The 27,784-nt window shown below is 45.2% G+C and overlaps 2 protein-coding genes across 2 annotated transcripts in view; one reads left to right on the forward strand and one right to left on the reverse strand.

Annotated features, from left to right (window-relative positions):
- The window catches only part of LOC108400704 (histone H2B type 1-L), a 489,024-nt gene that overhangs the window by 167,396 nt on the left and 293,844 nt on the right, over window positions 1–27,784 (forward strand). The gene's annotated exons all lie outside the window — the stretch shown is intronic.
- Window positions 1,022–26,365, reverse strand: LOC140846675 (uncharacterized). Its single transcript, XM_073224139.1, is given in 3 exon segments — window positions 1,022–14,265; window positions 15,019–16,755; window positions 25,977–26,365. A coding segment is annotated over 1 exon segment (1,998 nt). The 5' UTR covers window positions 8,496–14,265; window positions 15,019–16,755; window positions 25,977–26,365; the 3' UTR covers window positions 1,022–6,497.

The following is a 27,784-nucleotide window of genomic DNA, read 5'->3' on the forward strand; positions in this document are numbered from 1 at the left end:
AACTGTGTCAGCTTGATCAGACAGCCTGTCTTGCTGTCCATTCTTTGTGCCTCTTGCCCCTTCATTCTCTCCTCCAGGTCGTCGACCCCCATTGATAGTCCTGCAGGTCAGGACAACTGGCGCCCAACGTGGGGCCCGACAGACTGGAGAGGCGAGAACGTCGCCATGTTCTGAACCCGGCGTGAGACAGACTCATATATACTCAATCGGCAACGCATTTGGGAAGGTAGGTCATGGGGCAAGCATCCTCACAAGAATTGTTTATAGCTGGACTCAAGGAGTCCCTCAGGACAAGAGGAACTAGGGTTAAGAAAAAAGACCTGAAACGTTTCTACCTTAAAGATTGCTTTTTTACCTTGCTCCCTAGTCAAAGCAGTCCTCTTAGGCCTGTGTTACTTCCTCCTGTGTAATGTAAATAAAGCCTGTGATTAAGCTGAATCCTCAGATCAACATGTAAATAGCTCCATTCTATTAACTGCTTTCCTTAGAGGCAGTCATCCTGGAGCTAAGCATTTCCTCCTCAGCAGCCCCAGGGAAGCCAAACAAGCTTGTGACTCAGATCAGGGCTCTAGTAGCGAAAAGTCATACAGTCCCTGCATTTATCAGACAGGCAGGGGCCTCTTGAGCAATGACTATAGCTCAGGCAGAAAAAACTAGGAAAACTAACTGACAGCTTTCCAAAACCAAAATTTAAAAAGGTATTTTTACCTCTCAATTAACTCTGATATTTTCCAGAGGGCCCCTGGAACATATCAGTAGAATTTCTTCTTCTCATCAAAGAAAATATTTGACTAATTTGGCTTATTTACCTGATATATACTTACCTAAAAAGTGCTGTCAAAAAGAATAATGCTCAATTTTATTACTGAGTGTTATAATGTCTGCATGTCAAACACGGAAAACTGAAGCCCACTAAATAATAGTATCTTTTTTATTTGCAATAATGGCACTTATGTACGTACATACTGTTGGATTCTCCCAGAGGAGGACGCCGCCTCAAATCACTCACGAAAGGCGTCTCTTGATGCAACAAGCAAGAGGAATTTATTCAGGAACCAGCTAGCTGGGGTCCAAGTTAGCCCATCACAGCGGGTCTCAACAAGGACCCTGAACACACAAAGCCAGAAGTTTTTATAGTATTTTCAAAGGGGCAGCATTTTCTACAACTACAATACAGTGTTTTTCCATAGACACATAAATTTTCGGCTGGCGCTACATCCTGGGGGTCTGGTTAGATAAAATTACTTTCAGAATGTTTAGGGTGGTTCTAGCAAGATAAGCTTGGTATGTATGATTAACTGATTTGAGGTTAGCTAACTAAAGGTCACTACAATTAACACTGGCTGACTAACTTGTTTTTCAAGGTTCTAATAATTTTCCTCCTTCTAGGTTAGAGGGTGGTGTTTAAGCCTTTTAAGATGGCTGTGCTTATGCTAACTTTTGATTCTTCAGATCTTACATTTCCCCACTTCTCTTTAGGGGCATTCTAATCATGGAATGTTTGTGTATTTTTTGTGGGGTGAGTGAATGATATTGTTGCTTCAACATTAGTACATGAACGGCACTCACTCTTTCTTTAACAAAAGCTATCAGCTGATTTAGTATGCAGGGTCTTAGAGTGAGGAGCAACACAAGGATGAGTAAGGGCCTAGCCAGAGTGGATATCAGGGTTGTAAACTATGGGGATCTAGTGAACTAAGATTTAAATAGCCTTTGGCCGGCTTCTCATTCTCTCTTTCTCTGGTCTAGCCTTTCTCTAAGCTTTGACGTTGAATCTCTTACTATTCTGGAATGGTCTGCATAAAAGCAGCATTCTTCTTTTAAAGCTGCACACAGTCTTTTTTCTTTAAGGAACAGCAGATCCAGCCCTCGTCTATTCTGCAAGACTACCTCAGAGAGGGAAGTCAGAGATTCTTCAAGTTTTGTAATGGATTACTCTATGGTTTTTAGGTCTTCATCAATAGCTGTCTTTAGTCTTTCATAATGTTGGTTCTCTTGGACAATAGTGGCTGTCCCCGTTCCCACTCCGGCTGTGACACTTATCTCTAACAACACAGCTAAGGTCAGCGAGACCGGCTCTCTCTTATATCTATGCCTAGGTTCAAATTCAGCTACGAATGAGAGATCATCATGATACATCAACCTGGGCACCAGCTGAACCATGATACAGAAGTCACGGGAGGAGTTGAAGGCAGAAGTAGAGACACATGGGGTCACTCTAGTGTTATAAGCCTACTATCTCTCGGGAGGAGGGACTAGATACTCATTTTCACTTGAAGAGGTTACAGCTATGGTTTCATTACACAAAGCTTTATGGGTGGGGGGACCTGTACTTAAACATCTTCTTCCAGTTACTTCGGTCAGGGTTAGTTTCTTATGGCTTTCCCAGCTACAAATCTCGTGATGGGTCGTCTTGTTAAAACTGCCCAACAATCTTAATTTTTCATAATAAGGCGGCTCAGAAGAGAAACACAACTAACAGGATCCAGTAGTGTTAGGATTGGTGGTGTTTAAGACCTGAAAAGCTCCTTCAAGGAAGTTGAGAAGGCGTTGTCCTGTGCTAGGAAAAGGGGTAACTTGGCCAAGAGTGGAGACAGAGGGAGTGGTGGCAGAGTTCATAGGAGCTAGGGTCTGCTCTGGGGCTGGGGCTGGGAGATGCGGCCGATCCCGCAGGACAGCATTGGGTCTTACTGGGATAGTCGGGAGAGTCTCTACTTTAAGCTTAAGCATAAACAAGACTTTATTATCATAGCCACTCTGGTAGAGTCTTAGTCTCTACGTGAGCCCTTTTTCTCAGTTTGTTGCCCTTTTTCCTGCATCTGTGAAGGAGATGTCAATAAGATTGCAGGTGGGATTAGTCATGCATTGGGCACGAGTGGCACTCCGTTGGATTTTTATGAGGCCTGGAGGAGGTCTCCCTGCACTTCCTGTCAGCCAATGGCATGTCTCTGTCTGTTCACAACTCTAATTTTTACAGAAAAAATCTGTCTGCCTACTACACTGTGAGAACTCGGCATCGGTTGAGGGGGCCGGGCACACATAAAAGCAGGTATTTTGGATCTCTTTCATAGTCTCAGAGCCCCAACGCACTGTATAATCCTGAGTGCCACATCTGGGACTCCAACTTTATCTTCGTACCAAGGGTCTTGTTTGAAGAGAGTGCATATATCTACAGTGAGGGTAGGCTACCAGGTTCCCCTAGGGTGTTGTCCTGTTAACTGGACTACTACTTGGCGGGAGGCTGGGGTAATGATTTGCCACGTCAGTAACCTGGGTTCATGGGGGTTAGGGTTCTGGTGGGTTGGAAGTAGCAGGAGCATCAGAATCACTAATAACATAGTTCTTCTTACACAAGCGAAGCTTAAGGGGGTTATCAGTCCTAGTTACTCGCCAATCCGAGTCCGACTGGGGCGCTTTCTTCAGATGTGAAGCATGTACCCAGGAGGAGATGCTATCTACTTTCACGGCTGTGGGAGTGGTCAAGAGGATGATGAAGGGTCTTTTCTACCGAGGCTCAAGGTTTCTTGTTTGGTGTCGTCTTATGTAAGCGGGGTCTCCCACCTGGAACTGATGAGGCACCGATAGGTCTTCCGGCCGATAGGCTTCCCGGATGGTGGCCCACACTTCTCTCTGTACAACTTCTAGGGCCCGTAACCTTTCAAGCAGAAACTTATTAGTTACACATTCAGGAGATGCGTGGAGGTGAGCCAACTCAAGCGGAGCCGGGGCTCTAAACATTATCTCAAAGGGTGTTAGCCCAAAGCGGCCGGGAGTGTTTCGGACTCGAAATAAAGTGAAGGGAAGGAGGACCAACTAATCACACAAACCAGTCTCTATGGATAATTTAGTCAAGGTCTCTTTTAGAGTTCTATTCATCTTTTCTACCTGTCCTGAGCTCTGGGGCTTGTATGCACAATGCAATTTCTAATCTGTCCCCAGGATCTTGGCCAATCCCTGACTTACCTGGGCAACAAAAGCAGGTCCATTATCGGAACCAATTACCTTGGGGATTCCAAACCTTGGAAATATTTCTTCAAGTATCTTTTTGGATACTGTCTGGGCTGTCTCGGTCTTGGTGGGGAAAGCCTCCGTCCATCCTGAAAAGGTACCTAAAAAACTAAAAGGTACTTATGTCCATACTTAGCAGGCTTAATTTCAGTAAAGTCAACTTCCCAGTAAGCTCCCGGTCGATCTCCGCGAAGCCTTTTTCCGCATATCATTTGATGTTTATTCACATTTACTAATTGGCAAGGGACGCAATTCTTCACTACCTCGTCTGCCATTTTTCTTAAACTAATGATATGATAAGGGGAGTGTCGAACCAGGGCTTTTAGGTTCTTGGCCCTTAAATATGTCAATTGATGTAATTGCCTCAATATTCTGCCTCTTTCTGGGGCAGAATATTTTTTTCATTTCCTGACTTATATGTTCCAAGGGGTGAAGATTTTTGGAACTTCAGTTTGTCCATCCGAGCGAGATCTTCGGGTGTATACTGGAAGCTCTTGATACATGTTGCTTCCGGGTGCACCTGGAGGGGTAAAATGTTTATTCCCTGAGCTGCTTGTTTTGCGGCTTGGTCCGCCCTCTGGTTTCCTTGAGCTAATGGAGAGTCATCTTTCTGATGTCCAGGGCAATGTATTATTGCTACTTCCTTAGGCCTATGGATGGCTTCTAACAATTCTAAAATTTCCTGTTTGTTTTTAACATCTTTCTTGGCAGAAGTTAACAGCCTTCTCTGTCTATAAATAGCCCCGTGTATATGAGCGGTAGCAAAGGCGTATTGGCTGTCAGTGTAGACGTTAAGTCTCTTACTTTCTGCCATCCTTAGAGCTTGAGTCAGGGTGACGAGTTCTGCTCGCTGTGCAGAAGTGCCCATTGGGTGTCCGCTGGCCCACACGATCCGATCATCATCCACTACTGCAGCTCTCGCCATCTTCTTTCTTCCTATGATGTAACTGCTCCCATCTGTGTACCAAGTCAGGAGTCCTGGTCTTTCTAGGGGCTGATCTCGTAAGTCCTGGTAGGTCCCTGTCTCCTCAGCCAGGATTTCCTGGCAGGTATGGAGTACTTCTTTCCCTGGATCGGGGAGCAGAGTAGCCGGGTTTAGGATGGCGGTTGGGGCAAATTCCACACGATCGCGATTTAGGAGCAAGGTTTGGTAGTGAGTCATTCTGGCGTTCGACATCTATCTTTCGGGTGGTTGCTGAATTACGCTTTCCAGCACATGTGGAGCAACCACAATGAGCTTTTGTCCCAGCGATAGTTTGTCAGAATCTTTAACTAAAAGGGCCACGGCCGCCATTACTCTCAAACAGGCAGGCCACCCGCTACTCACTGGGTCTAATTTCTTTGACAAGTAGGCGACAGGTCTCTTCCAAGGTCTCCATTGTTGGGTCAACACTCCTCGAGCTACTCCGTTCCGTTCATCCGCAAAAAGGACGAATGGCTTAGTCACATCTGGCAAGGCCAGAGCGGGTGCCGACAGGAGGGCCTTCTTGATATCATCAAAGGCTTGCTGTTGTTCAGGTCTCTAAACAAACGGGGCTGCCCCTTTGGTTAGGGGATACAAGGGGGCAGCTAAGGTGGCATATCCGGGTATCCATAGTCTACAAAACCCTGCCATCCCCAGAAACTCGCGAACTTGGCGTAGTGTAGTAGGAACCGGGATCTGCGTCACAGTCTGCTTTCGGGCTTCAGTAAGCCACTTTTTTTCTTCTCTCAGGGAATATCTCAAATAAGTCACTTGTTGTTGGCAGATCTGTGCCTTTTTGGCAGATGCCCTATACTTCAATTTAGCAAGTTCAGTCAAAAGGGCTCTAGTGGCCTCTTGGCAGGCTTCCTGAGTAGGGGCTGCTATCAGTAAATCATCAACATATTGTAACAAAGTTACCTGTGGGTTGGAGGCTCGGTAAAAGGCCAAGTCCTGATGTAAAGCCTCGTCGAAGAGGGTGGGCAAATTCTTGAATCCTTGTGGCAAGCGAGTCCAGGTCAATTGTCCAGTAGTTCCCGTGGAGGGGTCTTTCCATTCAAAAGCAAACAGCGGTTGGCTACTCTGATGCAGGCTCAAACAAAAGAAGGCATCTTTTAAATTTAAGACTGTATACCAGGTGTTTTCTGGGGCCAGAGAGCTAAGCAGGTTATAAGGGTTCGGCACAGTGGGATGAATGTCCTGTATCCTCTCATTAACTTCTCTTAAATCTTGCACTGGTCGATAATCTCCTGTTCCCACTTTCTTTACAGGCAGCAAGGGAGTGTTCCATGGGGATTTACATTGCACTAGTATCTCCTGCTCTATGAGCCTCTGGAAATGGGGCCTAATTCCATCTCTGGCTTCTTTACTCATTGGATATTGTCTCACAGTTACTGGTAAGGCTGAAGCTTTTAATTCTATGACTACCGGGGGCTGGTTCACAGCAAGCCCCATACCCGCTGTCTCCGCCCAGGCCCCTGGAAACTGGTTAAGCCACCCCTGACTAACTCGGGAGGGTTCTGGTTCTTTAAAAAGGCAGTACTCGACTTCTAATCTTATGGACAGAATACTTAGGCCCAAAGGTTTTTTTCTCTCGATCAGTCACTCGGGTGTCTTCAGCCTGAAAGGATATTTGGGCCCCGACTTTGGTCAAGATGTCTCTTCTTAACAAGGGTGTGGGGCATTCCGGTATGACAAGGAATGAGTGGTTTACTTGTCCCACTCTTAAGTCCACTGTTCTTTGGGTAGTCCATGCATATTGTTTCTGGCCCGTGGCCCCGAACACCCAAGACTTTTTGCCAGAAAGAGGGCCTCTAGCTTGGGTCAGTACGGAATGTTGAGCACCAGTATCTACCAGAAACTCAACGGGTTGCCCCTCCACCTTCAGGGTTACCCTAGGCTCGGGGAGGGGCTCCGAGCCCCGTCTTCCCTAATCTTCATCTTCCAGCAGAGACAACACTTTTTTTGGAGGTCCCCGCGGTGGCTTCTTAGGGCATTCTTTCACCCAATGCCCCTTTTCTTTGCAGTATGCACATTGGTCTTTTTCTAAAGGGATCTGGTTGCCCAGGTGCCCTGCCTTACTAGTTCTGCCACTAGAGGGCAGGTGTCCTCTACCTTCTACTACTGCGGCCAAGATCTTTGTTAAATTCTTCTCATGCTTCCTATCTCTCTTTTCCTCCTTACTTTCTCTTTTCTTCTCTTTATTTAACTCTTTCTCTTCTTCAGTCTCCCTCTTGTGATAAACTTTCTCAGCCTCTTTCACTAAATCTTTCAATGACAGATCCTGTAGGCCCTCTAATCTCTGAAGCTTTTTTCTAATGTTGGGTGCCGACTGTCCGATAAAAGCAAGGGCCACTGAAGCGCTGTGCTCCTCAGAAGTGGGATCAAAGGGAGTATACCACCTGTAGGCTTCTATCAGGCGTTCTAAGAACACTGCGGGTGCTTCAGTGGCCCCCTGACTGACCTCTCTTACCTTGGCCAAATTGGTGGGGCATCTCGCGGCCCCACGGAGACCTGCCACCAGAGCCTGGTGATAGATGGTTAGTCGCTCCCTACCTTCTGGAGAATTAAAGTCCCAGTTGGGTCTGGTCAATGGGAACCCCCTCTCTATGTCATGAGGGAGTTGTGATGGTCGCCCTTCAGTTCCAGGCACATTCTTTCGTGCCTCCAGGAGGATCCTCTCTCTCTCTTCTGTGGTGAAGAGTACCTGCAAAAGCTGCTGACAGTCATCCCAAGTGGGCTGGTGAGAAAACATCAGGGACTCTATCAGACCAGTTAGTCTTTGCAGTTCCTCTGAAAAGGGCAGGTGGTTAGCTTTCCAATTATACAAATCGGCAGAGGAAAAAGGCCAATATTGCAGAGGTTGGAAAGGCGGGTCCCCCTCTTCCCCGAGGATGGGAACTCCATAAGACCGGAGAGGAAAAATACCCGGTGGTTCCAAGGTGGCCCCTCGGTGGTGCCTAGTTCTCTGGGCAGTTCCCGAAGCTGGTCCCACTGCCTCAGCATCAGGGACTGAGGGTGCCAGGGGTGCTGGGGCTGGCGGTGCCGGGGGTGCCGGGGCTGGCGGTGCTGGGGCTGGGGGTGCCGTAGGGGCAGGAGGGTAAGGAGGGGGATCATCAACCATAAGCAAATCTTGAGTGTCAGGGTGAACTTTAGTAGTTTCTTTTTCCTTGCTCTGAGGTTGGGTCTGGGCAGCTAAAACTCGAGGGCCCGTTTTCTTTTGCACCCAGGGCTTTACCCAGGGCGGTGGGTTCTCCACCAACTCTTGCCAGACTACAATGTAGGGTTGCTGATCCGGGTGTCCTTGAGATGAATCCTGGAAGACAACAGTTTTTACTGCTAATAAAGGGGAGAGATCAAAAGTCCCCTCTGGGGGCCACCCAACATTGAAGGTGGGCCATTCGGAGATGCAGAAAGTCTGCCAAGGTCTTTTCTTAACTTCTACTGACAAATTATGTGCCCTAGTCCTTACTTCTGTGCAATGATCTAGCGTCAGGCTAAGTGGGGTCGTCACTGTCTGTCCCATTGCCAACACCACGATAATTAGGCACGTAAAAGACACAAAAAACAAAGACACACACACATTGACACACAGCGACCGCCTTTGGTTTTTCTCAGATTTTCAATCAGAAACCGAAAGGAATCGGAGGGTTGGTATTCCTGGCGCCCGAAAATCAACCCTATCTCATCAGGTTCACTTTGCCGGAAAAACAGATGAGAGGCCACCAGGCGTCCCTGGCCCTCCAATCTCCCCGAGGCGTCCTCCAGGGTTGCAGCCTGCGGTACTCCAAGTACATCTACCGACCGCGGTCTCGACCCCTTTACGGGATCGGGATGACTGCCAGACAGAGGGTACCCTTTTCAGAATTTCGACCGGTCTCACTGGAAAAACAGAAAACAGAACATAGACAACTCAAGGCGCCACTAATCTTACCTCTTCCTCCAAGAGTGGCCTTGGGAGTGAAGCGGGGTGAGCGCAGATCCTGGATGAACCCCCAAATGTTGGATTCTCCCAGAGGAGGACGCCGCCCCAAATCCCTCACGAAAGGCGTCTCTTGATGCAACAAGCAAGAGGAATTTATTCAGGAACCAGCTAGCTGGGGTCCAAGTTAGCCCATCACAGCGGCTCTCAACAAGGACCCTGAACACACAAAGCCAGAAGTTTTTATAGCATTTTCAAAGGGGCAGCATTTTCTACAACTACAATACAGTGTTTTTCCATAGACACATAAATTTTCGGCTGGCGCTACACCCTGGTAGTCTGGTTAGATAAAATTACTTTCAGAATGTTTAAGGTAGTTCTAGCAAGAGAAGCTTGGTATGTATGATTAACTGATTTGAGGTTAGCTAACTAAAGGTCACTACAATTAACACTGGCTGACTAACTTGTTTTTCAAGGTTCTAATAATTTTCCTCCTTCTAGGTTAGAAAGTACTGTTTAAGCCTTTTAAGATGGCTGTGCTTATGCTAACTTTTGATTCTTCAGATCTTACAATACTACAGAAGAAATGTATAGACACATGATAGAGGAAAACTTAGATGGAATGATATTGCTGATTAGTCTGTTAGAGATGGTGATCATTATGATATTTATAAAGCAGTTTTGTCCCAAGAAGATATTGGCAGTTATACTTGTGAAAAGTTTCAAAAAAGAACTCCTGTCATATTGCATAAGAGTAATTAGTTGTTTTTAAATATATCACTCATTCCAGAAAATAATTTTTCCTCACCTAACTTGTAGTTACAACTACTCGTGAGCCAAAAGTTGCACATCATCTTTTTGTGTAGCAAGAAATTCCTCTATCAGTGAACTGTTGAAGAAGAATTTAATAGGCATAAGACTTTCTCCTATGGTGTTCACTAATATCTCAGGCAAAAAACATCACTCTTCCCCCTAAAGTGCTTGCTCCTGATGCCCAATTAAATTTGCCTGTTAATACTACTATAATTACTGATTGTGTATGTATTAATTGTACTCATGTGCCCTCTTATTGTAATTCTTCAATTGTCGGATTCTCCCAGAGGAGGACGCTGCCCCAAATCACTCACGGAAGGTGTCTCTTGATGCAACAAGCAAGAGGAATTTATTCATGAACCAGTTAGCTGGGGTCCAAGTGTCAGCCCGACACAGCGGGTTTCAACAAGGACCCCGAGCATCCAAAGCCAGAGGTTTTTATAGCATTTTGCAAGAGGACAGTATTTTTCCACAAGCACGTAACAGGGTTTTTCCATAGACACATGAATTGTCGGCTGGAACCACATCCTGGGGGTTTAGTGAGATAAGATCACCTTCAGAATGCTAGGGTGGGTTTTAGCAAGATAAGCTTGGTATGTATGATTAACCGATTGAGGTTAGCTGACTAAAGGTCACTGCTGTCTGTGCTCATGATTGACTAACTTGTTTTTCAAGGTCCTACCTGGTTTTAATTTTCTCCTGAGTCATACCTTTAGGAAATAGTTTCTAGGCTTTTAAGATGGCTGTGCTTATGCTAACTTACTATTTCTTACTAAATGCTTAGGTCCTACATTTCCCCACTTTCTCTTTGATCATTCTAATCATGGAATGTTCGTTTCTTCTTGATGTGTGAGCGAGTGATACTGCTGTCTTAGCATTAGCACCTGTACAGCACTCACTCTCTCTCTAACAAAAGATATTAGCCGGTTTAAAACACAGGGACCAAAAGTAAGAAGCAGTACAAAAATAAGCAAGGGTTCGGCTAGAGTGGATATCAGAGTTGTAAACCATGGGGATTTAGTAAACCAAGACTCAAATAGACCTTGGCCAGCCTCTCACTCTCTTCTTCGTTGATTTAATCTCTCTCTGAGTTTAGACATTGAATCTCTTACTATTCTAGAATGATCTGCATAGAAGCAGCATTCTTTTTTTTGGGCTGCACACAATCCTCCTTCTTTTAAGAACAGTAGATCTAGTCTTTGTCTATTCTGCAGCACTACTTCAGAAAGGGAAGTTAGGGACTCCTCAAGTTTAGTAATAGATTGCTCTATAGTTCTCAAATCTTCATCAATAGCTGCCCTCAGTCCCTCATAATGTTGGTTCCCTTGGATGATGGCAGCTGTCCCCGTTCCTACTCCAGCTGCAACTCCTACTCTCAACAACACGGCTAAAGTCAGCGAGACTGGTTCTCTTCTAAATCTCTGTTTGGGTTAAAATTCTGTTATAAATGATAAATCATCATGGTACATCAGCCTGGGTACTAGTTGGACCATAATGCAGAAGTCGCGGGAGGAATTGAAGGCAGAGGTGGAGACACATGGGGTTAGTCCAGTGTTACAAGCCCACCATCCCTCGGGAGGAGGGATTAGATACCTGTTTTCACCTGAGGAGGCTATGGGTATGGTCTCATTACACAAATGTTTATGAGTGGGGCGAACCATACCTAGACATCTCTCTCTTCCCATTACTTCAGTCAGGGTCAACTTCTTATGGCTGCCCCAACTACAGACCTCATGGCTGGTTGTATTGTCAAAACTGCCTGTCAAACCCAATCATTCATAATAGGGAGGTCTAGAGGAAAAACATAACTAACAGGATTCGGTAGTTTTAGGACTGGTAGTGTTTAGAACCCGGAAAGCCTCGTCAAGAAGATTGAGGAGGCGTTGTCCAGTGCCAGGAAAGGGGGTTATCTGGCTAAGGCTGGGGGCAACAGAAATGGTGGCAGGACCTACTGGTGGGGCTAGACTCTGTTTTGAGGCCGGGTGGGAAGTCTCTTCGGAGGCGTGGGAAGACGCAGCTGATCTCTTAGGACAGCATTAGATCTTACCGGGGCAGCCGGAAGGGTCTCAATTTTAAGTCTGACAATAAATATGAGGCCTTTGTCATATCTAGATTTATAATATCTAAGTCCCCAATGACACCCCATGACCCACCCATCATACTGGCGTCCTTTATCACTGAATGTGATATTTAAAGGATTGCATAACTTTGTCTGTTCACAATTAGGGGATGTATGGTTCCGGACTACTTTAAGGAGGTCTCAACTGGACACGGGGTTCCAATAAACGTCCCCTGTAGTCTCACATCCCCAAGAATTACAATAAAAGGACTGTAAGCCCCCGCATTGTTGGGCTTGTTGATAGGTTCGTCCGTCGCGGGGGCAGACATAGAAGGCAGTGGTTTTCATCTGTTGACGTGCGGCTGGGTCTCGGCACCTAAAGCCCCCTACGCCTCTTTGGCTCTGAGCCTGCATTCCCCCGATGTGATACGTCGGTGGTCCCCCTGGAACGTGCTGGCCTTTGGGTCGGATCTCATCAGCTTGCATCCAGCTAAGCTCGGGTATATCCCAGTCTCTTACTCCAGCAACTAAGGCACAAACATCGGGGTGCAGGGATGGCCACCAAGTTTTAAGGGGAGCCACCTTAGAAATAGACTATACTGCTTCTCCTGTCTGGGAGTAGACCTGCCATGTCAGTAACCTGGGTTCATGGGGGTTAGGGTTTTGGTGGGTTGGGGGTAGTAGGAGCATCAGAATCACTAATAACATAGTTCTTTCTACACAAGCGAAGCTTAAGGGGATTATTAGTCCGAGTTACTCGCCAATCCGAGTCTGACTGAGGCACTTTCTTCAGATGTGAAGCATGTACCCAGGAGGAGATGCCATCCACTTTCACAGCTGTGGGAGTGGTCAAGAGGACGATGAAGGGTCCTTTCCACTGTGGCTCAAGGTTTCCTGTTTGGTGTCATCTTATGTAGATGGGGTCTCTCACCTGGAACTGATGGGGCACTGACAAGTCCTCCAGCCGATAGGCTTCCCGGATGTTGGCCCACACTTCTCTCCATACGACTTCCAAGGCCCTTAACTTTTCAAGCAGAAACATTTTAGTTACACATTCAGGGGACTCATGGAGGTGGACAGACTCAAGCGGAGCCGGGGCCCCAAACATTATCTCAAAGGGTGTTAGCCCAAAGCGGCCGGGAGTGTTTCAGACTCGAAACAAGGTGAAGGGAAGGAGGACTAACTAATCACATAAACCAGTCTCTATGGATAATTTAGTCAAGGTCTCTTTTAGAGTTCTATTCATCTTTTCTACCTGTCCTGAGTCTGGGGCCTGTATGCACAATGTAATTTCCAATCTGTCCCCAGGATCTTGGCCAATCCCTGATTTACCTGGGCAATGAAGGCAGGTCCATTATCGAAACTGATTACCTTGGGGATTCCAAACCTTGGAAATATTTATTCAAGTATCTTTTTGGATACTGTCTCGGCTGTCTCGGTCTTGGTGGGGAAAGCCTCTGTCCATCCTGAAAAAGTATCTAAAAAAACTAAAAGGTACTTATGTCCATACTTAGCAGGCTTAATTTCAGTGAAGTCAACTTCCCAGTAAGCTCCCGGTCGATCTCCGCGAAGCCTTTTTCCGCATATCATTTGATGTTTATTCACATTTACTAATTGGCAAGGAACACAATTCTCCACCACCTTCTCTGCCATTTTTTCTAAATTAATAATATAATAAGGGGAGTGTCGAACCAGAGCTTTTAGGTTCTTGGCCCTTAAATGGGTCAATTGATGTAATTGCCTCAAATATTCTCTTGCCTCTTTCTGGGGCAGAATATTTTTTTCTATTTCTTGACTCATATATTCTAAGGGGTGAAGATTTCTGGAACCCCAGTTTGTCCATCTGAGCGAGATCTTTGGGTGTATACTGGAAGCTCTTAATACATGTAGCTTCTGGGTGCACCTGGATGGGTAAGATGTTCATTCCTTGAGCTGCTTGTTTTGTGGCTTGGTCCGCCCTCCAGTTTCCTTGAGCTATTGGAAAGTCATCTTTCTGATGTCCAGGGCAATGTATTATTGCTACTTCTTTAAGCTTATGGATGGCTTCCAACAAATCTAAAATTTCCTGTTTGTTTTTAACATCTTTCCCGGCAGAAGTTAACAGCCCTCTCTGTCTATAAATAGCCCCGTGTATATGAGCGGTGGCAAAAGCATATCGGCTGTCAGTGTAGATGTTAAGTCTCTTACCTTCTGCCATCCTTAGAGCCTGAGTCAGGGCGACGAGTTCTGCTCACTGTGCAGAAGTGCCCGTTGGGAGTCCGCTGGCCCACATGATCTGGTCATCATCCACTACTGCAGCTCCCGCTATCTTCTTACTTCCTATGATGTAACTGTTCCCATCTGTGTACCAAGTCAGGAGTCCCGTTCCTTCCAGGGGCTGATCTCGTAAATCCTGGCGGGTCCCTGTCTCCTCAGCCAGGATTTCCTGGCAGGTATGGAGTACTTCTTTCCCCAGATCGGGGAGCAGAGTAGCCGGGTTTAGGATGGCAGGCGGGGCAAATTCTACACGATCGCGATTTAGGAGCAAGGTTTGGTAGTGAGTCATTCTGGCATTTGACATCCATCTTTCGGGTGGTTATCGAATTATGCTTTCCAGCACATGTGGAGCAACCACAATGAGCTTTTGTCTCAGCGATAGTTTATTAGAATCTTTAACTAAGAGGGCCACGGCTGCCACTACTCTCAAACAGGCAGGCCATCTGCTACTGACTGGGTCTAATTTCTTTGACAAGCAGGCAACAGGTCTCTTCCAAGGTCCCCATTGTTGGGTCAATACTCCTTGAGCTACTCTGCTCTGTTCATCCACAAAAAGGACAAACGGCTTAGTCACATCTGGCAATGCCAGAGTGGGTGCGGACAGGAGGGCCTTCTTAATATCATCAAAGGCCTGCTGTTGTTCCGGTCCCCAAACAAACGGGGCTGCCCCTTTGGTTAGGAGATACAGAGGGGCGTCTAGGGTGGCATCCACAGTCTACAAAACCCTGCCATCCCCAGAAACTCGCGAACCTGGCGTGGAGTAGTGGGAACCGGGATCTGCGTCACTGTCTGCTTTTGGGCTTTAGTAAGCCACCTTTTCCCCTCTTTCAGGGAATATCCCAAATAAGTCACTTGCTGCTGGCAGATCTGTGCTTTTTTGGCAGATGCCCTATACCCTAATTTAGCAAGTTCAGTCAAAAGGGCTCTAGTGGCCTCTTGGCAGGCTTTCCAAGTAGGGGCTGCTATCAACAAGTCATTGACATATTGTAACAAAGTTACCTGTGGGTTGGAGGCTTGGTAAAAGGCCAAGTCCTGATGTAAAGCCTCGTCGAAGAGGGTGGGCAAATTCTTGAATCCTTGTGGCAAACAAGTCCAGTTCAACTGTCCAGTAGTTCCTGTGGAGGGGTCTTTCCACTCAAAAGCAAACAGCGGTTGACTATTCTGGTGCAGGCACAAACAAAAGAAGGCATCTTTTAAATCTAAGACTGTATACCAGGTGTTTTCCGGGGCCAGAGAGCTTAGCAGGTTATAAGGGTTCAGCACGGTGGAATGAATGTCCTGTATCCTCTTATTAACTTCTCTTAAATCTTGCACTGGTCGATAATCTCCTGTTCCTGCCTTCTTTACAGGCAGCAAAGGAGTGTTCCATGGGGATTTACATTTTACTAATATCCCCTGCTCTATGAGCCTCTGGATATGGGGCCTAATTCCATCTCTGGCTTCTTTACTTATTGGGTATTGTCTCACAGTTACTGGTAAGGCTGAAGCTTTTAATTCTATGACTACCGGGGGTTGGTTCACAGCAAGCCCCATACCCACCGTCTCTGCCCAGGCCCCTGGAAACTGGTTTAGCCACCCCTGACTAACTCGGGAGGATTCCGGTTCCTTGAAAAGGCGGTATTCATCCTTTAATCTTATGGACAGGATACTTAGGCCCAAAGGTTTTTTCTCTCGATCAGTCACTCGGGTGTCTTCAGCCTGAAGCGATATTTGGGCCTCGACTTTGGTCAAGATGTCTCTTCTTAACAAGGGTGTGGGGCATTCCGGTATGACAAGGAATGAGTGGTTTACTTGTCCCACTCTTAAGTCCACTGTTCTTTGGGTAGTCCATGCATATTGTTTCTGGCCCGTGGCCCCGAACACCCAAGACTTTTTGCCAGAAAGAGGGCCTCTAGCTTGGGTCAGTACGGAATGTTGAGCACCAGTATCTACCAGAAACTCAACGGGTTGCCCCTCCACCTTCAGGGTTACCCTAGGCTCGGGGAGGGGCTCCGAGCCCCGTCTTCCCTAATCTTCATCTTCCAGCAGAGACAACACTTTTTTTGGAGGTCCCCGCGGTGGCTTCTTAGGGCATTCTTTCACCCAATGCCCCTTTTCTTTGCAGTATGCACATTGGTCTTTTTCTAAAGGGATCTGGTTGCCCAGGTGCCCTGCCTTACTAGTTCTGCCACTAGAGGGCAGGCGTCCTCTACCTTCTACTACTGCGGCCAAGATCTTTGTTAAATTCTTCTTGTGATAAACTTTCTCAGCCTCTTTCACTAAATCTTTCAATGACAGATCCTGTAGGCCCTCTAATCTCTGAAGCTTTTTTCTAATGTTGGGTGCCGACTGTCCGATAAAAGCAAGGGCCACTGAAGCGCTGTGCTCCTCAGAAGTGGGATCAAAGGGAGTATACCACCTGTAGGCTTCCATCAGGCGTTCTAAGAACACTGCGGGTGCTTCAGTGGCTCCCTGACTGACCTCTCTTACCTTGGCCAAATTGGTGGGGCGTCTTGCGGCCCCACGGAGACCCACCACCAGAGCCTGGCGATAGATGATTAATCGCTCCCTACCTTCTGGAGAATTAAAGTCCCAGTTGGGTCTGGTCAATGGGAACCCCCTCTCTATGTCATGAGGGAGTTGTGATGGTCGCCCTTCAGTTCCAGGCACGTTCTTTCGTGCCTCCAGGAGGATCCTCTCTCTCTCTTCCGTGGTGAAGAGTACCTGCAAAAGCTGCTGACAGTCATCCTAAGTGGGCTGGTGAGAAAACATCAGGGACTCTATCAGCCCAGTTAGTCTTTGCGGTTCCTCTGAAAAGGGAGGGTGGTTAGCTTTCTAATTATATAAATCAGCAGAGGAAAATGGCCAATATTGCAGAGGTTGGAAAGGCGGGCCCCCTCTTCCCCGAGGATGGGAACTCCATAAGACCGGAGAGGAAAAATACCCGGTGGGTCCAAGGTGGCCCCCCGGCGGCGCCAAGTTCCCTGGGCAGGTCCCAGAGCCGGTCCCACTGCCTCAGCATCAGGGACTGAAGATGCTGGAGGTGCTGGGGCTGGAGGTGCCGGGGCCGGAGGTGCCGTAGGGGCAGGAGGGTAAGGAGGGGGATCATCAACCATAAGCAAATCTTGAGTGTCGGGGTGAACTTTAGTAGTTCCTTTTTCCTTACTCTGAGGTTGGGTCTGGGCAGCTAAAACTCGAGGACTTATTTTCTTTTGCACCCAAGGCTTTACCCAGGGTGGTGGGTTCTCTACTAACTATTGCCAGACTACAATGTAGGGTTGCTGCTCTGGGCATCCTTGAGATGAATCCTGAAAGACAAAAGCTTTTACTGCTAGTAAAGTGGGGAGATCAAAAGTCCCCTCTGGAGGCCACTCAACATTGAAGGTTGGCCACTCAGAGGTACAGAAAGTCTGCCATGGTCCCTTCTTCACTTCTACTGACAAGTTATGTGCCCTCACCCTTACTTCCGTCCAATGATCCAACGTCAGGCTAAGGGGGGTCGTCACTGTCTGTCCCATTGTCAGCACAACAATTATTAGGCACATAAAAGACACAAAGAGCAGAGACACACACAGATTAGAGACACAGCGGCCGCTTTTTGTTTTCTTCAGAGTTTTGACCAGAAGCCAAAAAGAATCGGTGGGTTGATACTCTTGGCACCCTAAAATCAACCCTATCTCATCAGATTCACCTCGCCGAAAAAACAGGTGAGAGGCCACCAGGCGTCCCTGGGCCTCCAATCTCCCCGAGGCGTCCCCCAGGGTTGTAGCCTGTGGTACTCTGGGTACGTCTACCGACCGCGGTCTCGACCCCTTTACGGGATTGGGACGATTGCCAGACAGAGGGTACCCCTTTCAGAATTCTGACCAGTCTCACTGGAAAACAGAAAACAGAACACAGACAACTCAAGGCACCACTAATCTTACCTCTTCCTCCAAGAGCGGCCTCGGGAGTGAAGCGGGGTGAGCGCAGATCCTGGACAGCCCCCAAATGTTGGATTCTCCCAGTGGAGGACGCTGCCCCAAATCACTCACAGAAGGCATCTCTTGATGCAACAAGCAAGAGGAATTTATTCAGGAACCAGCTAGCTGGGGTCCAAGTGTCAGCCCGACACAGTGGGTTTCAACAAGGACCCCTAGCATCCAAAGCCAGAGGATTTTATAGCATTTTCCAAGAGGACAGTATTTTTCCACAAGCACGTAACAGGGTTTTCCATAGACACATGAATTGTCAGCTGGCACCACATCCTGGGGGTTTAGTGAGACAAGATCACCTTCAGAATGCTAGGGTGGGTTTTAGCAAGATAAGCTTGGTATGTATGATTAACCGATTGAGGTTAGCTGACTAAAGGTCACTGCTGTCTGTGCTCATGATTGACTAACTTGTTTTTCAAGGTCCTACCCGGTTTTAATTTTCTCCTGAGTCATACCTTTAGGAAATAGTTTCTAGGCTTTTAAGATGGCTGTGCTTATGCTAACTTACTATTTCTTACTAAATGCTTAGGTCCTACACAATCATTGTAAAATAGTCTTCTAGATATAGACTTCCAAATAGTTGAGCATTTTTGTGTAATAACAAAACATATCAAGCCCTTTCTTCACACTATCAAGGTGTTTGTAAGGTGGGACTCATTCTTCCTGCTCTATAGACCACCTGAATATAAGCCAAGAAGCTTCTCCTAGCTCTGCCATCTGATTGTCATGAAAACTTGAAACTTTGAGATCCTGCTGCTATTGCAGTTGCAGCTGCATTCCTCCTGCCAGTTCCTAGACTTGTCATTGGAATGCTAAAGGAGATACCTAAGCTAGCCTGCGCGTATAGCGAAACAAACTTGACTGCTTCTGTATTATCTGAACTCAACCAAGAACTGAGAGAATTGCGAGCTGCAGTGCTTCAGAATCGCGCTGCTGTGAACTGTCTGATGTTAAAAGAGCATGTAAGATGTGATCAGTTTCCAAGAATGTGCTGTTTCAATTTCTCAAACTACCCAAAATCAATTAGATGATATCCCTCATATTGTCAATAAGTTTTTACAAATGCCTAAGCTATCTAACTAGTTTTCTTAATTTCATTAGATAGAACTAGTAATTGTAAGTCTGCCTTTGTTATGTAACTGTATTTCTATTCTGTTAATGTGTGTATGCAATTTAACTAGTAGTTTGTCAAAACCTATATATATATATATATTCAAGTTATGTTTGTCTTTTGACATGTTCGATCTCAGCCATGTAATGCATATTTCCCACAAAACTGAGATACCATATAATCCACAAGGTCAAGGCATTGTAGAATGTGTCCATGGCACCCTTTAAGCTCAATTGGAAAAAACAAAAAAGGGGGAGTTATATCCCCGGCCACCATAGAACTATTTAAATCATATCTTATTTGCAGCCAAAACTGCATCTGATGTATTAAATAAGATAAAAGACATGTTCAAAGAACCCCTGAATAGTGTCTGTCACACTGTCACACCTCTCTTAACCCTAAGCATTTTATGGCTTTTATTGCTGTTCCTAGGGCCTTGTGTCCTTTGCAGCATGTGGAAACTCATCCAACTAGCATCATTTGAAATTGCAGACAGCCCCCCCCACTTGTAAATCATAAGATGTAAATCATAAGATCTAAAGTCAAGTATGGTAGCCAGTGACAGGTAAGATATGGTTGAATTGTAAATACCAACCTAAGACAGGGAGTGGTCGACAGAGGACTATAGTCTCATGACGGGTAAAGATTTACTTCAACCATACAACCTAAGACAGGCACATACCTTGACCCAGTCTGAGTTGGACTGGTTGTTTTATTAAAGAGAAAAAGGAGACGGGATAGTCAAAGATGGGTAAGCACCCTGGAGCCTCTGGCAACCTAAGACAGGGCTTCCACATTGGAGTGGGAGTACCAATGATGGGTAAGATCAGAGTTGCTGCCTTGGGGCACGTAAGATAGGCACTGTCTTCTTATTATAAAACAAAAAAGGGGGAGATGTTGGGAGCGAGCTAAAAAGAAAGAACTTAAGTAATGTTAGCCTTAAGACAATAGCAAAAGGAAATCCTGCCATGGCCTAAATTGAGGTAAACCTTGCAGTCAGGTTACCTAGCAACATGTGCTTTTCTGTTCTTTCCACTGGCCTATTAATATTGCCAACATCTTGTTAATCAAAAAACACCCTATGCCCCAGGGGAAAGCCCCACCCTTAAAACCTCCGTCCCAAGGGCCCCCACCCACAAGATGGCGAACTCCCTGCTTCTCTTCCGGGTCCTCTGCTCCCGCCGGCACCAGCCAAGGCCCAATTACCCCTCTACACCTTCCCGCCGGCACCACCTAAGGCCCAATCATCTTCTGACCCACCCCTTCCTTGCTACCTGTATAAATTGAGCCTGCAAACAATAAACTGTGTCAGCTTGATCAGACATCCTGTCTTGCTGTCCATTCTTTGTGCCTCTTGCCCCTTCATTCTCTCCTCCAGGTCGTCGGCCCCCATTGATAGTCCTGCAGGTCGGGACATTAAGGAACCTCCATACTGCTTTCCACAAAGGTTGAACTGATTTGCATTCCCACCAGCAGTGTAGGAGGGTTCCCTTTCTCCACATCCTTGCCAACATTTCTTGTTGTTTGCCCTTTGGATGTGACCATCCTAACTGGTGTGAGGTAGCATCTCATTGTGGTTTTAAGTTGCATTTCTCTGATAATTAACAATGTGGAGCATCTTTTCATGTGCCCGTTGGCCCTCTAAATTTCTTCTTTGGAGAACTGTTCAAATCCTCTGCCCATTTTTTAATTGGGTTATTTGCTTTTTGTTTGTTGAGGTGCATGAGCTCTTTGTATATTTTGGATGTCAACCCCTTATCGGACATGTCATTTATGAATGTATTCTCCCATACTGTAGGATGACTTTTTGTTCTTCTGATGGTGTCCTTTGCTGTACAGAAGCTTTTTAGTTTGATATGGTCCTACTTGTTCATTCTTGCTTTTGTTTCCCTTGCCCATGGAAATATGTTCATGAAGAAATTGCTCATCTTTATATTCAAGAGAGTTTTGCCTATGTTTTCTTCTAAGAGTTTTATGTTTTCATGACTTATGTTCAAGTCTTTGAACCATTTCGAGTTTACTTTTGTGTATGGAGTTAGACAGTAATCCAGTTTCATTCTCTTACATGTGTCTGTTCAGTTTTGCCAACACCAGTTGTTGAAGGGGCTGTCATTTCCCTATTGTGTATCCATGGCTCCTTTATCATATCTTAATTGACCATATATGCTTGGGTTTATATCTGGGCTCTCAAGTCTGTTCCATTGGTCTATGGATCTGTTCTTGTGCCAGTACCAAATTGTCTTGATTACTCTGGCTTTGTAGTAGAGCTTGGAGTTGGGAAGCAAGATCCCCCCTCCTTTACTGTTCTTCTCAGGATTGCTTTGGCTATTCAGAGTCTTTTGTGGTTCCATATGTATTTTAGAACTATTTGTTCCAGTTCATTGAATAATGCTGTCGGTATTTTGATAGGGATTGCATTGAATCTGTAGACTACTTTAGGCAGGATGGCAATTTAACAATATTAATTCTTCCTACCCAAGAGCATGGGATGAATTTCCATTTATTAGTATCCTCTTTCATTTCTCTTAGGAGTGTCTTGTAGTTTTCAGAGTATAGGTCTTTCAGTTCCTTGGTTAGGTTAATTCCTTGGTTATTCTATTCTTTTTGATGCAATTGTGAATGGAATTGTTTTCCTGATTTCTCTTTCTGCTAGCTCATCATTAGTGTATAGGATTGCAACAGATTTCTGTGTATTAACTTTGTATCCTGCAACTTTGCTCAATTCAGATATTATATCTATTAGTTTTGGAGTGGTTTCTTTAGGGTATTTATGACAGTATCATGTTATCTGCAAATAGTCACAGTTTGACTTCTTCCTTACTGATCTGAATGCCTTTTATTTCTTTGCGTTGTCTGATTGCCATGGCTAGAACCTCCAGTACTATGTTGAATAAAAGCAGGGAGAGTGGGCATCCCATCTTGTTCCCAATCTTAAGGGGAAAGCTTTCAGCTTCTCACTGTTAAGTATAATGTTGGCCCCTGGTTTGTCATATATGGCCTTTATTATGTTGAGGTACTTGCCCTCTATACCCACTTTGTTGAGTTTTTATCATGAATGGATGTTGAATTTTTAAAATGCTTTTTCAGCATCTATGGAGATGATTATGTGGTTTTTGTCCTTTTTAGTTTATATGGTGGATGATGTTGATGTATTTTTAATGTTGTACCATTCTTGCATCCCTCATATGAATCCATTTGATCATTGTATATAATCCTCTTGATGTATTTTTGAATTTGGTTTGCTAATATTTTGTTAAGTATTTTTGCATCTATGTTCATCAGGGATATTGGTCTGTAATTTTCTTTTTTTGTGGTGTCTTTACCTGGTTTTGGTATTAGAGTGATGCTGGCTTCATAGAATGAGTTTGGAAGTATTCCCTCCTCTTCTATTTTATGGAAAACTTTAAGGAGAATGGGTATTGTATCTTCTCTAAATGTCTGATAAAATTCAGCAGTGGATCCGTCTGGTCTGGGAGTTTTGTTCTGGGGTAGTTTTTTGATTACCAATTCAATTTCATTGCTGGTAATTGGTCTGTTCAGATTTTCTGTTTCTTCCTCGGTCAGTCTTGGAAGGTTGTATTTTTCTAGAAAGTTGTCCATTTGTTCTAGGTCATATAGTTTGTTAGCATATAGATTTTCATAGTATTCACTAATAATTCTTTGTATTTCTGTGCTGTCTATCATGATTTTTCCTTTCTCATTTCTGATTCTGTTTATGTTGTTGGATTCTCCCAGAGGAGGACGCTGCCCCAAATCACTCATGAAAGGTGTCTCTTGATGCAACAAGCAAGAGGAATTTATTCAGGAACCAGCTAGCTGGGGTCCAAGAGTCAGCCTGACGCAGCAGGTCTCAACAAGGACCCCGAGCAGCCAAAGCCAGAGGTTTTTATAGCATTTTCTAAGAGGACAGTATTGTTCTACAAGCACATAACAGGGTTTTTTCATAGACACATGATTCATTGGTTGGCGTCACATCCTGGGGGGTTCAGTGAGATAAGATTACTCTCAGAATGCTAGGGTGGGTTTCAGCAGGATAAGCTTGGTATGTATGATTAACCGATTGAGGTTAGCTGACTAAAGGTCACAGCTGTCTGTGCTTATGATTGACTAACTTGTTTTTCAAGGTTCTACTTGGTTTTAGTTTTCTCTTGAGTCATACTTTCAGGAAATGGTTTTTTAGGCTTTTTAAGATGGCTATGCTTATGCTAACTTAGGATTTCTAAATGCTTAGATCTTACATTTCCCCACTTTCTCTTTGATCATTCCAATCATGGAATGTTCGTTTCTTCTTGATGTGTGAGTGAGTGATACTGCTGTCTTAGCATTAGCACCTGAACAGCACTCACTTTCTCTCTAACAAAAGATACTAGCCGGTTTAAAACACAGGGACTAAAAGTAAGAAGCAGCACAAAAATAAGCAATGGTCTGGCTAGAGTGGATATCAGGGTTGTAAGCCATGGGGATTTCGTAAACTAAGACTCAAATAGACTTTGGCCAGCTTCTCGCTCTCTTCTACAGATAGAGACTCTAGCTGCTGCTAGGGAAAAGGGGCGATGACCGCTCTGGCTGCTTCGTGCTGAGAAGGGGGCACAGTAAAGGGTGCAGCTAGGTCTCCATCACTGGTCAGTTGAGAGGGCCTCAGAAGTCTGGCGCTTCTATTCTGGGTTTTATTTCTATTACTATTTGCAATTTTGTGGCTTCTAGGCACGATAAACAAATTGTGTTATTAGGTTATGTAGCAACATCTGGAGTTGGATTTTTTATTCTGGAAGGAGGCTGCATTATTGAAACAATACTTTTCTCTAAAATCACTCTCATTTTTATTAGAAGTAACTAGGTTAAGAAAATAATTAACAGCTGGCTTGATTATTTGCACAAGTGCAGCAAGAAGAGCAATTGATTACACAGGCTCTTTTAAATATGCTTTGCTGGAACTTTTTGTAAGGAATTTCAGATTGAACTTTTAAAGGCCTCTTGAGGCCTGACAGCTAAGCCAGACTTGCTATCAGGCTTTGCCTGCAGTACCTGTAGATTTGGATGAATTTCTCTCTTCTCGAGGTCTCTGCACCTGCCAGGAAGTGACCTTCCTTACTCACCTGGTAAGGCTGCTGGGAACTCTGTAAGCAAGGCACCAGGCCAGTTCTTCTAAGGGGCTTTGTTGGCTTTATAAAGTCAATCTTAGTTCTTTAAAGTTGTTCACATCTGAGTCTATGCACATGTCTCTCAGGCATGACATTCTAGTCAAAGCTTTGGCAGTATAACTTGTGTTCTTAAGTAGCTTTCTCACAAGGAAAGCAGATTCTTATTGAACTCGTGCAAATAAACATACTGCCATGGAATACAAAAAGAGTCACTGAAAGTTTTTAAACTCTGGAGGGATCAGGTAGAGAGAAGGATGTTTCAATTCTGCTCATAAAGACAGTTGTTAACAAACTTTAGCTTTTAGTCTTTTTAATATTACGATTTCATTTCTTTTTAATATTCTGGCAACTCACTGAGACTTTAAGCATGAGAAACTGCTTTGATCTTTCAACATTAAGAGCAGACTAATAGTTAAAGAAAACTTTGTCTTTTTAACTGAAAACAAAACCCCAACCTTGCTGTATACTCGATATCAAGACTCATTCGCTTTAACTTCACACAGCATGACTATATCAACTTTTCTACAAGCTTTCTACAACTTTCTTTTTACATTCAGTGTTCTCTCTCTTTAAATAAATAGCTGTACTTTAGAACAATTACTTTCTTTTACTTTCAACAAAATGAATTTCTGTTCTTTATACTTTCTCTTATTAAAACATACATCTTTTATCATAGAGAAATGCCTTCTTTATCACTTTAAGTAGTTCTAACTAGAACTTAAAACTATTAGAAACTTCAACTTCCAGTGAACACTGAGAAGTAGGACACTGCAAACCGTCAAACTAACATTCTTTAGATTGACAAACCCACGAACACATTCTACAATTTCTGCAACCATGAGCTTCACAGCACAATCTCCCAGCAAACACAGAGCACATCTTCTCAACTTAACAAAACTCTAAGGCCTTAAGTTACTACAAAGATACAAAGATTCTCAGGCTGCAGGTAGGCATACACACTGCAACACACAATTAAAAAGGTGTTCACTTGCCACACTCATCTAGCTCACCCACCCGCAACAACTACGCTAGACTACTCACAAGACCCCCACTGAACACCAGACAAAGCTAAGCTTCCAAGCATTCTATTCCCAAAAGATTTAGCAGATAACATGACTCAAATGACTCTAGGTAAACTCAGGCAGCCGACAACTACCAGGACATGCCTGCCTCAGGCAAACTCAAATTAGCATTAATGCTTAACACTTTTTTATCAGGTTTTCTGGAAGTTTTAGAATACTCAATTTTCACAAGCGCTTGTCTTTAAATCAATTTCATTAATACCATCCGGAGGTAGAAAGATATATTCATTTACGCACTTAGGGGGTTGTCTGAGTCTGTCCCATTGTCAGTATAACAATTATTAGGCACGTGAAAGACACAAAAAACAGAGACACACACAGATTAGACACGCAGCGGCCGCTTTTTGTTTTCTTCAGATTTTTGACTAAAAACTGAAAAGAATCGGTGGGTTGATACTCTTGGCGCCCTAAAATCAACTCTATCTCATCAGATTCACCTTGCCGGAAAAACAGGTGAGAGGCCACCAGGCGTCCCTGGCCCTCCAATCTCTCCGAGGCGTCCCCCAGGGTTGCAGCCTGCGGTGCTCCAAGTACGTCTACCGACCAGTCTCGACCCCTTTACGGGATTGGGACGACTGCCAGACAGAGGGTACCCCTTTCAGAATTCTGACCGGTCTCACTGAAAAACAGAAGACAGAACACAGACAACTCAAGGCACCACTAATCTTACCTCTTCCTCCAAGAGCGACTTTGGGAGTGAAGCGGGGTGAGCGCACGATCCCGGATGAGCCCCCAAATGTTGGATTCTCCCAGAGGAGGATCCCGCCCCAAATCACTCATGAAAGGCGTCTCTTGATGCAACAAGCACGATGGAATTTATTCAGGAACCAGCTAGCTGGGGTCCAAGTGTCAGCCCAACGCAGCGGGTCTCAACAAGGACCCCGAGCAGACAAAGCCAGAGGTTTTTATAGCATTTTCTAAGAGGACAGTATTGTTCTACAAGCACGTAACAGGGTTTTTTCATAGACACATGATTCATTGGCTGGCATCACATCCTGGGGGGTTCAGTGAGATAAGATTACTCTCAGAATGCTAGGGTGGGTTTCAGCAAGATAAGCTTGGTATGTATGATTAACCAATTGAGGTTAGCTGACTAAAGGTCACAGCTTTCTGTGCTTATGATTGACTAACTTGTTTTTCAAGGTTCTACTTGGTTTTAGTTTTCTCTTGAGTCATACTTTCAGGAAATGGTTTCTTAGGCTTTTTAAGATGGCTATGCTTATGCTAACTTAGGATTTCTAAATGCTTAGATCTTACATCACCACCTATAACCAGGCAGTTGAGGTGAAAAATGCCGAGGAGTCTCTATACCTGGTATCAGGAGTTTACGAGTAGATAAAGGGAGACTGGACCTCAGTGAATGAGGATTCTCACCATGAAGAGGCAGAGAAGGGTCAACTCTGGGGATCAACCATGGCCACGAAGGCCATGGCTGGGGATTTCACTGCCCTGGAAGAGACCACAGGGGTGCTGGATGCTCAACGGTCACTTCCCTAGTTCCACAGGGCATTTAAGTTGACCCCAAAGGAAAACTTACCAAATCGGAGGCCGGTGTTATGCGGTAGATTGAGCGACTGGGGAGATGGATGGTGGGTTCATGGCAGAGGATCGAGGAGTGAGGGCTCCCAAGGTAGCTCAAATTCGTGGAGGAAGAGCAATATCAATGGGAGAGCCTCAATTCGAGTCACGGCACCATTGCAAGGGTATCTCACTGTGATCCTCCCTACCCTGAAATAACTCAGGGAGATACAGACCCACGCAAGAGATTTTAATGGCTGTCTGTAGGTGGAGAGTAGCAGCTTGTGGGTGAGGAAATGCATTTTTAAGGAGTAGAGGTAGGGTGTGTTCTGCATTGATGATTGGATCTTAAGGCATGGTGCAACCATCTGACAATTGGTGATTGGATCTAAAGGGGTGGGGCATCTTAGGGTGCCAGAATTTGCCTTCTCTCTGGAGCTGCTCAGCCCCTGGAGCAATGTCAGGGGTCACAGAGGAGCAGTGTTGGTGCTTGGGAGGAGGAAAGAGCTGTTTTCTGCTTCCCAGCTGCTATTCCTGTCTCCACTGCTAGAACCAGTGGGCCAAACACAGAGGTGTAAGCCTTTCTGCTTTGTGTTTGTAGCTGCCAAAGGTAGGGCTTCCCTCTGGCTGGCCTGAAACCACAGCGGGGGTTACCAGTTTCAGGCCTGAGCCAGGTGCAGGCTAGCTGGGAGGAAGACACAGCAGGCTGCATATCATGGTGGGGGCCTTGCAGCTGAGTAGTTTTCCAGGGGCATGGAGCACCTGAACATCGTTTAAGCTCCCAAACCTGTTCTGAGGTCTGCTTTTTTCTCCAGGTGTATGCAGTCTGGTGCAGCCTTCTTTCTTTCTGGATTAGTTGTATTAAATTATATTTTCATAGTATATGTGGTTTTAGGAGGAGGTCTCTGTCTCACCTCTCACACTGCCATCTTTTCTGGAATCATTTATTAAATGTAACTC

Source organism: Manis javanica, chromosome 16, assembly GCF_040802235.1.
Source record: "Manis javanica isolate MJ-LG chromosome 16, MJ_LKY, whole genome shotgun sequence".
NCBI classification, from domain to species: Eukaryota; Metazoa; Chordata; class Mammalia; order Pholidota; family Manidae; genus Manis; species Manis javanica.